This window comes from Perissodus microlepis, chromosome 6, assembly GCF_051167445.1.
Source record: "Perissodus microlepis isolate ML-2025 ecotype Zambia chromosome 6, ASM5116744v1, whole genome shotgun sequence".
Taxonomy (NCBI): domain Eukaryota; kingdom Metazoa; phylum Chordata; class Actinopteri; order Cichliformes; family Cichlidae; genus Perissodus; species Perissodus microlepis.
In genome coordinates this window covers 13,495,850-13,508,858 of record NC_140466.1, presented here as the reverse complement: position 1 = coordinate 13,508,858, position 13,009 = coordinate 13,495,850, and the positions used below count along the sequence as shown (strand labels likewise).

At 39.9% G+C, this 13,009-nt stretch overlaps 1 protein-coding gene across 3 annotated transcripts in view; it reads left to right on the top strand.

The window, feature by feature from the left end:
• Window positions 1-13,009, top strand: part of prkcaa (protein kinase C, alpha, a) — a 133,617-nt gene that overhangs the window by 41,317 nt on the left and 79,291 nt on the right. For all 3 annotated transcript variants that reach the window (XM_084930877.1, XM_084930875.1, XM_084930876.1), the window contains exon 3: window positions 9,128-9,210. In XM_084930877.1, the coding sequence (XP_084787003.1) occupies window positions 9,128-9,210 (83 nt within the window). The remainder of the gene's footprint in view (window positions 1-9,127; window positions 9,211-13,009) is intronic.

Genomic DNA, 13,009 nt, shown 5'->3' with positions numbered 1-13,009 from the left:
CACTTTTAGTTGTCCGGCTCACTGGTTCAGCCCTGATTTTCAAGGCCAGCAAAGTGCATGCTGAACTTTTTCCAAAGTTTTAAATGTGCCTCAGAGAAAGTAGAACAGCAACCAGTTCTGTTACATATAGATTTAAATGTAACTACACACTTGCAAATTGTGCATATTTTCACACTACCTTGCTGTTCAAGATAATTTTTTCCTTTGTTATTCTTCAGTGGCACGGTGGTTAGCACTGTTGCCGCACAGCAAGAAGGTCCTGAGTTCAATTCCACCATCAGGCCGGGGTCTTTCTGTGTGGAGTTTGCATGTTCTCCCCGTGTTTGCATGGTACTCTGGCTTCCTCCCACCGTCCAAAGACATGCAGCTTGTGGGGATAGGTTAATTGGATAATCCAAATTGCCACTAACTGTGAATGTGAGTGCGAATGGTTGTCTGTCCCTGTGTGTTAGGGACAGACTGCGACAGACTGGCGACCTGTCCAGGGTGTACCCCGCCTCTCACCCTATGACAGCTGGGATAGGCTCCAGCGCCCCCCCGCGACCCTGAAAAGGATAAGCGGAAGCGAATGGATGGATGTTATTCTTCCTTGCAAACCATTATCAGTACTGAGTGATTTATTCTTAAACACAAAGCATTGCTCTTCAAAAAGAACTAGCCATGTGTGAAAAGACTTTCTTTACCTCAAAGGAGTCAGTCAGGCATTTATCAAAGGCCAGTTAGCAGAGAACAGTAGCAATTTGAGAAGAATCCCAAGTATGTCTTATATACACAAACACACACAGACGCACACACATGTACAAGCACACACACAGATTGTGGCACAACTGTAAGTGACAGCAACGCTGCAGTTGAGATTCATGCTGAACTGAAATGACTGCACATAGTTACCATAAGCCTTCGGCATGCTTATGTCATCATTTGATGATGTTTTCCTGCTGTGTTGATAGACCTTATCCTCTTTGTGATAACATCTTTGATCACATACAGATATATATTGATCACAAAGAGTAATAGGAATTCCTGTACTGGTTAAGCCAAACCCGAATAGACTGAGTTGGTTTGGGCATTGTGAATGTGAATAGCCAGATTGCTTAACATAGTCGATTACTATACAGAACATTTGATTGGACCGTGTTCTGATAATAAGCTGGAAGATCGCTCTCATGTTTAGTCTGAAGGATTCAATGTCCATATTTTCCAAGATGAATTTCAAATTTCTATTTTTCTGACCACAGATCAGTTTCCACTTTGCCACAGCCCATTTTCAATGGCAGATACCGGCCGCATGCTCACATATAGCTTCTTAATTGCATGATAGAGCTTTAACCTGCGTATGTGGCCGGAATGGAAAACTGTGTTCGCTGACAGTGATCTCTGTTCTGGAGATGTTCCTGAGCCCATGCAGTGATTCAGTGCCTGAAGATCATTGACATCTAATACTGAGTTTCAGTTAATAAATACGCATTTATGAGATTAGCAAATAATTGCATTCTGCTTTTATTTATATTTCATAGCTTATCCCACCTTTTTTGGAATTACGGTCGTACCTAATGATTGTATAATAGTAATACATTTCTTTCCCCTCCCTCTGTTCCATAATTAATGCATTTATGTAATCATACACAACTAATGTCTCAGTTACTGGGCTTTCTGCATGAAACAGTCAGTTTTAAAATCGTCCTTGAAACAACACTGATGATCATTAGGGTAGTGCCCTGTTTACATTTAAACTATATAACCACAACATTGGCCTTTATCAACTGTGCGTGAAGTGTAAATATCACAGGGAAGCTTTAAACTTAAGCGTGTTGTTAACACATGTGCGACTGCCAAGTAGTGCACTAGGTTTAATGATCAATGTGTTCGCATGAATTTTCTTTCCTTGTAATGCTTTGTGAGTACAAAGAAACAAACAGCAGCTCGTTACAGCAGCTGTGTAACGAGAACAAACTACAGTTTTATTTGACTTCTTTTATTTACATCCTTGAGTGGCATTTCCCATCTGTTTGATAAGTGTGATCAAACGCATATCTGCCAAATTTAGGTATTGATTGCTTTTCACAGCAACATTTACTGGAGCTTTTGAATGAGTGGGGACCTGTGTGTGAAGGAAAGCATTAGATGCAATAAGAAGAGGGTTTTGTAAATGGCTTGTACAATACAACCTCCTACTCTTTGCTTAAGAATTGAGTATTTTCAAAAGCTATTACTTAAAAAGCTTTTCTTAAGAAAAGGGTAATTAAGCCATATTCCACTGCTGCTGCTGCTGGTCAGGGCAAGGCTGTCTGAAATGATTGGTTTCATAAAAGATGCTGCTGTTCCATAGTATGCAGTAATATGTGGGTTTATTGGGAGCTGAACTAAAATCTGCTAAACCACCATGCGTTTAACTTACCTTGTAGACAGTAACTATTGAACTAACTAGTCTGATTCTTCTAGTCATCATTTTTCTTACCCACTTATCAGACTCACCGTTTTTTGGAAGTGGAGCCTATCCCGCCTTTTATTGGGTAAGAAGTGATGCACATCCTGGACAGGCTGCCACTCTGTCAGACTAACAGACAGAGACAGATAAGCTTGTACACTCTCATTCACACCTACAGCTAATTTAAAATCACTGGTGGACTTAACAAGCATGTCTTCGCGCTGTGTGAAAAGAGCTGGAGCACACAAAAAAAACCCACACAGGCACAAAAAGTTTTAGCTGTCGTGTAAAGAGATGCGCTGATATCCCGGCATCCATGGATATCGTCCGTGTCGACTATGTAAGACAGCATTTGCTGTTGTAAGTTATTTAAGATATTTACCTGTCGCATCAATTTTACATTGGCTAGATGTGCAAAACTGCATGATGATGAGCTAAAAGACTTTAAAACAGATCACAACGTGGAAGTAAATTTACTATCAGCTGAAATATTTTTGGTTTACAGGCACGTTGCACTTCTATCGACCCAGAATTTTACAATTGGTGGATCTTTAATAGTGTGCTACTTTTTGTTTTCGGTCCTATTTGTAGTTATTTTGCAATATTTACATGAAACTGTAAGAAAATGTAGAAACCTGTCTGTGAGAACTTTACCTGTATTTCACTGACAGCCAGCCAGTAAGGTATTCAATTAGAACTCAAAGGTCAAAACCGAGTAAGAGGCGAGTATTCACTGATGCTGCCATAAATTCACATTCAATGCAATTTACTTTGCTGTACAAAGCAGTACAGGTTTATTGATTTATCAGGTAACTACTGTTTCCTGGTGTTCAGTGGATGACATTAAAGAGAATTAGAAAGGGATTTTAATCAGTGTCACTAATCTACAGTAGCTCTCTTTAACAGGTAGAATGATTGGGGTCCAAGTCGAATCAGGGGTAAATCACTTAAAGTCTGTGTTAATATTTTATATTTTCTTTCATGTTGTCACTTCACATGAGTAGCGATTCATTCTCCTCTGATGGATCTGCTATGTCTCGTATGACAGTGATGCACAATGCTGCCAATTGTAAAGCAGACAGCTTACAGTTAGGATGATAGTGATAGTGTTGATGATAAAGCAGCCACTTGAGTGTTGTTGACGTTTAACATCACTTTATCATCCACAGTCACCAATACTTCAGGTAGAGTGTGTGACTACTTAATTACTGTGGTCAGGAAACTTTGAAATGAAGGTCAAAATGTACAAAAGCGGACACCCCCACCCCAAAACGACACCCCCCCCACCCCCCACCCCCCACCCCGTTTTTTGGGGTATTATCTTATCTTTAGTATCAACACAATTTCATTGCTGGGACTCTATTACATAGATGTATTAGTTTTGAAGTATAGTGATACCGTGCTATCCTTTAGTTGTTGTGCCGTGTTAAGATGAGTCTTCTAGTAGGTACTAGACTCATTAAAAACAAATATCTATAAGCACAGTACTTCTTTTTTTTTGTTTGTTTGTTTCTATTTGTAGCAAATAATGCAATCCTAGAATTTCCGCTATCACACCTATCCATGTGGTAACACGGTTTATTCTGTTCCACGCTCACTAGAATAAAATATTGCTGGCAGAAACACTGTATTTTTAGGTGAAAATATATAAGTTCCTGCCAGTTTGGATTAAGCCTTGTATAAACTAGCACTGAGTAATTTATTTCCTTGGTGTTTCATTACTCTGGATAAACCAGAGACGATATTTGTCAGCTGTACTTCCTTACCCGTTACATAATGCCTATTGCTCCCTGTGAGACCTCTCTATTCTCGAGGGGCAACATTATGGAGGCATATTGCTCAGTGTTTTTGTCAGACACTCAATTGTCAAACTGAGAAGAAAGGCGTGTTTAATTATATCACACAGTGAGTAAAATCTCAATCCAACTCAATTTGATCTATACCGTTTGTCTTTTCCAGGTGTAAATTGTTCCTTTTTAATGATAAATCTGATTGTCACAGAGTTATTGTTCAGTGAAAGTAGTTCTGCTGTTCCAAATGGGAAAAAAATGTAAAAGAATAGAAATAATAAATGCTTCCCAGTCTAGGAAGAGAGGCCTTTGTCAAGGCCACCGGTGGGCTGCATGGCCTCCTGATAATTAGATCTAAAAGCTCCGGGTTACTTTGTTTTTGCGAGGTGCCTTGAAATTAAATCGCATCCACATAGCCAAAACCCAGTGAATTTAATCGTTGCCTCCGTCTTATTTCCTGCCTGCATTCACGAAAACTTCAGGAAATTGCTACTATGAACTTGTGACCTGAGAACGCTTTGGAATAAATTGATTTTCCAGAGTGGGAGTAGGAGCATATCTCAGCTATGTTCTCTTTTGGGAAAAAAGTAGTGATTTAAAAACCTCTATTACACTTAGAGAATGAACAATCCTTTCCAGAGAGTGAGGAAATTTTTAGGTCCAAGGAAGACAAAACTCTAACAAATGTCATTAAATCTTCACAACTGAGCTGCTTTTTTGGTTCAGTCCATGAGATCTTACATCGTGCCGGATTTGGAAAAGTCACGTGGCAAACCTTCACGTAACCAACTGTTTGATCCTTAATTGCCTAATAATAAATTTCCCCTCCTAGAGGTTGATGTTTTGATCTAAATATCTAGCAGTTTTGCTAATTGCAGTGGTATATATAAACCTATAAAGTTGTTGCCAGTTTCGACCACCCTGTTATAAAGACTTTGCATCATTTATCCCCTCTACTTACTGACCCACTTACATAATGCTTATCCATCCCCGGGAGACCTTTTAGTTACTTTAGTAACTATCAAGTAACTATCTTGGTGCCCTAATGGAAACAAGCTGCAGCAGTGGCAATCAGAGATGATGTATGTGATAAACCTCTTAAGTGTTGCTTCAGAGAAATGCCGCTGGGAAAACTGATCAGAAGCAGCTCCGCTCTAATGAGAACACCAGATGATACTGAGTTTCGATGTTCTTAATCTTTGCCTCGTTTCTGCTAAACTAATTGCCTGCCACCTCTGTTGCTCAAATTTACACCATCGCCTTTTTCCTTCCCTTCATGTCGACATGCAAGCCCCATTATAGAAATCTCAGAAAAAAGCAATCGGTTTGTATGTTGCAGACAACAGCTTTCTTTGCCAGGAATAAAAAAAATTGGCCAGTTTGATCCAAACAATTTAACTTAAACAAGTTTACTGATGTAGGAATCTGAAAATGATGCATTGCTGGAGTGCCAAAATAAAGCGGACGAAAGCTATTAGCACATATGTTTTGCATTTTCTTTATTGCACAAGTCATAATTAAACACAAGAAGAAGAAGAAGTGAAATGATGAAATGCATGCAAAATATGCAGTGCTGATGCAGAGGAACTCGTTGCTCTGGTCTAATCCGTTCAGTGTTTTTGAAAGAGTACCTTTTAACTCAAGCCATAATCTCATGTTAATTCTAAAGCAGTAGTTTTGGTGCCTAAACCAAACAACAAAGGAGAACAGGAGTAAACCACAACCGAAATTCAAACTTTAAAAATGTTGCTGTAGGAATTTAGACCCTATTTAAAATAATTTTTCAAAAGTTTTTTAGATGAATTTGTGTTTTTGCCACCAGCTGCCCTCATTTGAGATGATATGGTCATTCAGGTGGGGGACTTGATAACTACAACATAATGTCTTTCAACATAAATATACTACGTTATGAGTTAAATATGCTCAGCAACAGGATCAGCACTTATTTTGAATGAACAGACCAAAGAAGATTTGGCGTTTGGTGAATGCTGGCTGCTAAAAGAACAAACAAACTACAACCTTTAAAGAAAGTCCAGTGTTACTGGAAGAACAAAACACAAGACTGGGTTAAGGAGTAGTTGCTGTAACATTCTGTCGACATTTAGTGTTCGTAGGGTGAACTTAAGGGACTTGGTCCTATCAGCTATTTACCTCAGGATGAATTGTGGAGGTCCTAAATCACTGACCTGTCTGATTTGTGGGTTGGCTGTGGTGTGAGTTATGGGTCATGGTTTCATGTTGGCTATTGACTGTACTGACTGATAGCTCCTAGGAGACAAGAGGTGTCAGAAGGTGTCAAGTTGTGGTAGTGTGATATATCTGTGTGCGGGCGGCTGTATTGATTTGCCATCATTAAAGCACATGTGAATACCATCATGTTTTCAGCATAACACTTTCTTTATTGTTTAGTACAGTGTATATAGAAAAAATGCAGTAGAGAAAGTGATTTGTGACCATATGACTTTAATTAAAACCAGTTTTACCTGGTATCTAGGCAAAACTCCAAACAAAACTCTTGGTATTGACACAAGCAGTCTCTGTGACACTGTTTGGTTTGGGTGTCTACCAGCCACATTCCAAATATCGACAAAGAAAATACCATATGAAATGTAATGACGGATATGATGACAGACAGTGACAATCCAGAATGTCAGAAAGTTTTCTATCTCACAAGCCGACAAGTTGAAATTCTGTTTGTGCATAAAACACAGAAACAGTTTAGCAAGTCTTAGTGGTACTATTATTTTCTTGAGTTTAATTTCAAGTCCATTGTATTGACTGTTCGGGAATTACAGCGATTGTTATGTATAGTCCCAATTTTCGGAGGCTCAAAGTTAATTGAACAATCAACTGACAAGCATTTGCATTTCACGATGAGGAGTGTTTCCTTCTTATTTCCTGACAAACTAGGTAGATAAAATATTTGGAGTGGATTGCAAGTGTTAAACTTGCATTTCACATCTTTTTATTGGAACTCTCAATATAGATGTCTAAAGAGATGTCAATGCAAATGAAGGAGACGATCATTAGGCTGGAAAAACAAACAAACAAATACATGTACGGGAGAACCGAGATCCGAACATTCCCAGGGAGGTAGGCATATCATTGTCAAAGTCTACAATCAGGAAAGGACTTCTTGATTGTAAATACAGAGGGTTTACAGTAAGGTGGTTACATTAAAGAACAAGAAGCCCCGAAAAGACTTTGCCAGAAAACATCTGAAAGAGCCTGCATAGCTCCGGGAAAACAAGCCTTTGGGAATACGAAACCAAGATTGCCTTTTGCCAGAATAATGGAAAGAGAGAAGTAATGGAAAAGGAGAGAAACAGCTTTGATCTGAAGCATACCACATCTTCTGTCAATTATGGTAATGGCATGGGGATGTGTGGCTCCCAGTGGAACCAGGTCACTAGTGTTTATTGATTATTCAACTGCCGATAGAAGTTGAAGGATGAATTCTGAAATGTACTCTCTGCTCAGATTCAGCCAAGTACTGCGTAACTAATTGGGCAACGCTTTGCAGTGCAAATGGATACAGACCCAAAGCAAACGGCAAAACGAACATGAGAGTTTCTGATGGCAGTCGCTGGAGACAAAACTGAAAGTTGCTGCTGAAATAAGCAGCAGCTTTAGTGAAGACCTTGCGGAGCATCACAAGGGTGATGATCTCTTCTTGACTGAAGTCATTTGCAGTCAAGCAATCATTATATTTAAACTGATGTTGATTTCTTGTATTATAAGTCTCTGTAAATGCAAGATTATGTATAAAAGTGGCTGTAAGTCATTGAAACCCCTTGAAATAAAGCTTAAAGTCTGCACTTAAAAACCTCCTGGGGTGGTGTACAGATGTATGCTTAGCTATGGGGATGATCACAGCTCATTTTTAACACTCAGTCATGTGTTCCTTGTTCCTGGGTAGAGCTATTTGACAGGGATGTAGTTAAATAACGAGAGGTGAGAGGTGGGTGTGCATGAGTGAAAGATAGGACCCGATTCACATTACTTTGCTGAACAGCTGAAAGATTAAAAAAGTGAAACTGAAAAACAGGCCATGTCTCTGAAAATGCATCACATCATTGATTTCTCATAAATCACTAATGGAGTCTGCTCAGGGATTTTCAGTGTGAAGTGAAGACTATTGAAAACTACCAATTCAGATGCTTTCATCTCATTCTGTAAGCAGTAGCCTTGAAAACACTAAGTACTAGGAAGAAAAAGAGGGGCTCGCTTGCGTTTAGAAAGGAGAGAGAAACAGAAATAACATTTATCTAGACACATTTATTTTTAACAAGGGGCAGCCTCGACATCTATTGACATAATGTGCAGTTTTTGTCAATTGTGCTAGCCAGTTTGCACAATTAGACCCTCCCCAGCCTGTCTCTTTTTTCTGTTTCCCAATTTCTAAGCACCAGAAACAGGCGCCGCTCTCCACGTTGAGTCGGTCACTTACTTGGCTGCGTACTACAGTGCACTCGGTGACCTGGCTTTTATACCGAGAGAGTGACTCTGACAGCGTGTAGGCAGATACATTCAAGTGTGTGAGTCTGGATGTGTATTCTGTGGATACATGTTAAACAGTTTTGTCAGCCTGTGAATCTGTTTGCCTTGGGTGTGCTTCATGTGGATAATATAGAGTGTGAGTTTGTGTACGTAGTGTCTGCCTTAGCTCCGGTCATATCAGTGAGGAGGTGGCACTGTACTGTCCAATAAGAGCAGTCAGCCTGCAGGCAGGATTGGCCATCTGGACACATGATACGGAGCCTAGCCCAGACATCAGTCTTTCTTCAATTCCTTTTAGTATTATCTGAGCTCCATCTCTTTCTGCTGCCTATATATCCATTAATAATAAAACACTGTATTTTAACATCACCCTTTCTCTCCTTTCTCTCTCTCTCCCCATCTCCCACAGTTTGCTGTTTTGTGGTCCACAAGAGATGCCATGAATTTGTCACGTTCTCCTGCCCGGGGGCAGATAAGGGGCCCGATACAGATGTAAGTAACTAAAGCCCAGCTGTTGCCTCTTACATCTTTGTTGACGAGGAAGTGCTTTCCTTGTCATTAAACTGAAGTACGTGCCACCGATATGCAGTTGCACCAACCAGACCTCGCTCTTTCCCGAACAGTGTCGCTCTTTGACAGCTGTAGTGTTTCCATGTTTCCTTATCGTGTTATGAAGCAGCTGTCTGTAAAGGGGGAAATGAAAAATTAAACTGACATTTCTTCTGACAAGTATCACTTTCCAAGCATCTTGAGCGACAAAGATACTCCAGATGTTTAAAAATGAAATAAAATCCTGCCTTCTATAGAGTAATGTTGATAGCTACATATGTAAATATTGATCTCAGAAATGTGGTGATTATGGTGGAAAATTGTTAAGACTGATTGTACATGACTTAGTGGAGAGATGGAAAGCCGTTCTAGTGCCTCTTCTAGTATCTGCCCATTTCTCCGAGAGAGAGAAATGACTTCAAAACATGGCAGGAGAATGGCCCCCACAGCACACCAGAACCACTGGATTCCCTCAGGATAAAGGGTTTGTTTATTTCCTTGAATGTGTCACCATCCTTTATATAGTTCCATTAATAAATGAATCTTATGGTTATCTGAAGAAGCCCATTCAAATTTTAAGTCCTGTTGACTCAGTGCTGAATTACTACAGCAGCAGGTGGCAAACTCATTCATTGTTTGTGTTGCCGTTGAATAACTGGTTGCCACCTTTAGTGAAAGTGACTAAAATATTTCTCTCAGTGATTTTCTCTCCCGAAACCCTTAAGGAAAACTTGACTTTATTGTCTCTCTGAAATAGTGCTGTGTACCACATTTGATGCTTTTATGGCATCAGCTGATTTGCACCAGTATTTGAAAATGAATTGCCCCACCAGCATTACCCAATGAATCCCATCAGTGTCAGTAAGGTTTGTCTAGGGTAACCTTACATTCAGCAGATTGTTGGAAACATTACTCAGAGATTTTGCTCCATTTTGATATGACAGCATAACACAGTTGCTGCAGATTTGTTGGCTGCACATCCATAATTTGAACCTCCTGTTCCACCACATGCCAACGGGGCTCTTTTGGATTGAGATTTGTTGACTGTGCGGGCCAGATGAGCACAATAATATCATTGTCACGTTTCAGAAACCAGTTTGTGATGATTTGAGCTTTGTGACATGGCGCGTTATATTGCTGAGAGCAGCCATCAGAAAATGAACACACTTTGGTCATAAAAGGCGTGATCACCAACAGTACTAAGGTAGACTGTGGTGTTTAAACAATGCTCAGGTGGTGCTGAGGAGCTCAGAGTGTGTCGAGAAAATATGCCCAAGACCATTACACCAGCAGCAGCCTGAATTATTTATACAAGGCAGAACGCTGTTGTGTTGCTTATGCCAAATTCTGACCCTACCACCTACCTGTCACAGCAGAAATGGAGACATTTTTCCAATCTATTGTCCTACTTTGGCCAACTTGTGCAACTTGTAGCCTCAGTTTCCTGTTCTTAGCTGATAGGAGTGGCTCTCGGTGTGGTCTTCTACTATTGACATCAACAAGCTGTTTTCACCCAGAGAACTGCCGCTCACTGGATATTTTGTCTTTTCCTCACCATTCTCTGTATATCCTAGAGATGGCTGTGTGGGGAAAGACAGATCAGCAGTTTCTGAACAGACCCGGCTGAAGCCAACAGCCATGCCAAGTTCAGAATCATTTAAATCACCTTTGTTCCCCAATTCTTTTTCTGGACCATGTTTTCATGGCTAAATGCTAAAGTTCCTGTCATCTGACTGACTGATGAATTTGCATTCATGAGCAGATGATCAGGTATACCTAATGAAATTGCTGCTGAGTTTATATGGAAAGTTGGCAATGCTGTTGATTTGATTTCATTTACAATGAATTTCATAAAATAACTATTACAAAAATGTGATTAGGAACTAGTATCAAAAGCAATAGAAACCAATGCAATCTCCAAACATCTTTGAAAAACAGGTTGTGACTTTGTGTAGGACGGAGTTCAGAGACAACCCGACTGGCATACAAATGTTGCATTAATGATGACTGGGTCCTGATGTAGTTCACAGACAGATGGGCAATTTAGGATTGGTGGCTGTAATCAACAAAACTACATCTGTCTTGGCAAAGCCAAGAGATGCACACAGTTCGAGCAGCTGTTTCTCTGTACCTGTCAAAATAAATCGTGACCGAAAAGAAAAACTAATCCTAGCGAGACACTGTGAAATTTAGTGAGCGTCCATGAAATTTGCCATTGTATTAGTTTTGCTTCTTTTTGCATTTTGCATTATTAAACAACTTGGCATTTGTGCCTAAAGTTCTAGTTGAAATGGTTCATAAAGTGATCAATTCTGTAAATTAGTTTTTTGCCTGACAATTTTATCATTTTAACTTAGTAAATTAAAAAAGAGCTTTATTTTAAAATCCTATTTTTAATTGGCCCATCAAAATTTTGAAATGAATATCATCTCTTATATGACACGTTTATGAGGTCTCCCACTGGCCTCTTTATCAGCTTCTAGTATCAGCTATCTGCCATCAACCACCGCTTGCTTGCATTTACATACCTGCTTGCCTACTGGACATTCATGACCTCCAAGTGTAGCAGCAGCATGGCCTGGCCCCTGTAACTAGAGATATGTCACACTGCCGTTCAAGATCATCTAGTCATACTCTTTAAATAGAGCATTCTGTGGAAGACATTGAAGCTGTAACTGTATGAAATAGTCTCAGGGTAAATCTCACTCATTTCTGTTTCATACATGTGTTACATAAAACTTCGGAGTGCTGCACTCCCTCCCCATTGGCAAAAGTGGGAACGTAAAACTCCCTTTTAACAGGAAGAACCAGGCTCAAGGAAGGGCAGCCATCTGCTGCGGCTGATTGGGGCGAGGGGAGGAAGACAGGACAAAAGACACACTCTGGAAGAAAGCCAGAGATTAATAACAACTCATGATTAAATGCAAAGTGGTGTATGAGCACATGGTGAGTGAAAAGAGTTGAGAGAATGAGAAAGACTCAGTGCATCATGGGAAGTCCCCAGCAGCCTAAGCCTATTGCAGCAATAAGGGAGGATTCAGGGTCACCTGATCCAACCCTTGTAAGCTTTATTAAAAAGAAAGTTTTAAGCCGGATCTTACAAGTAGAGAGGGTATCTGTTTTCCAAATCCAAACTGGGAGCTGCTTCTGCCGAAGAGGGTCCTGAAAGGATCTCCCTCCCATTCTACTTTTAAATATCATAGGAACCACAAGTAAGCCTGCAGCCTGAGAGCGATGTGCTCTACTGGGCTGAAATGTAATATTTAATGCAAGGTCTTTAAGGTAAGATGGAGCCTGATTGTTCAAGGATAATGATTTTAAGTTCGATTCTGGATTTCTGAGAATGCTGCAGCATTTTGGATCAACCGAAGGAGTTTTTAGGACATCCTGGTAATAAGAAATTACAGTAGTCCAGCCTAGAAGTGATAAATCAATGAACTAGCTTTTCAGTGTCACTCTGGGACAGGATCCTTCAATTTCAGAGATATCGTGCAAATGCAAGAAAGCAGTCCTATGTAACTGTTTTATATGCACATTGAAGAAAATATCCTGATCAAAAATTACTTCCAATATTCCTCACACTGTTTCTCTAGGCCAAGGTAATGGCATACTTTTACTTAAATGCCACTATATTTATCATAGTTACTCCTGCTCTTAAGGTAATTGTAAAAGCTATTGTATACTTACCTAACAGAACAGCTCCTAAGAGGGGTCCTAATACACAGAAATCCACTGCAATAAA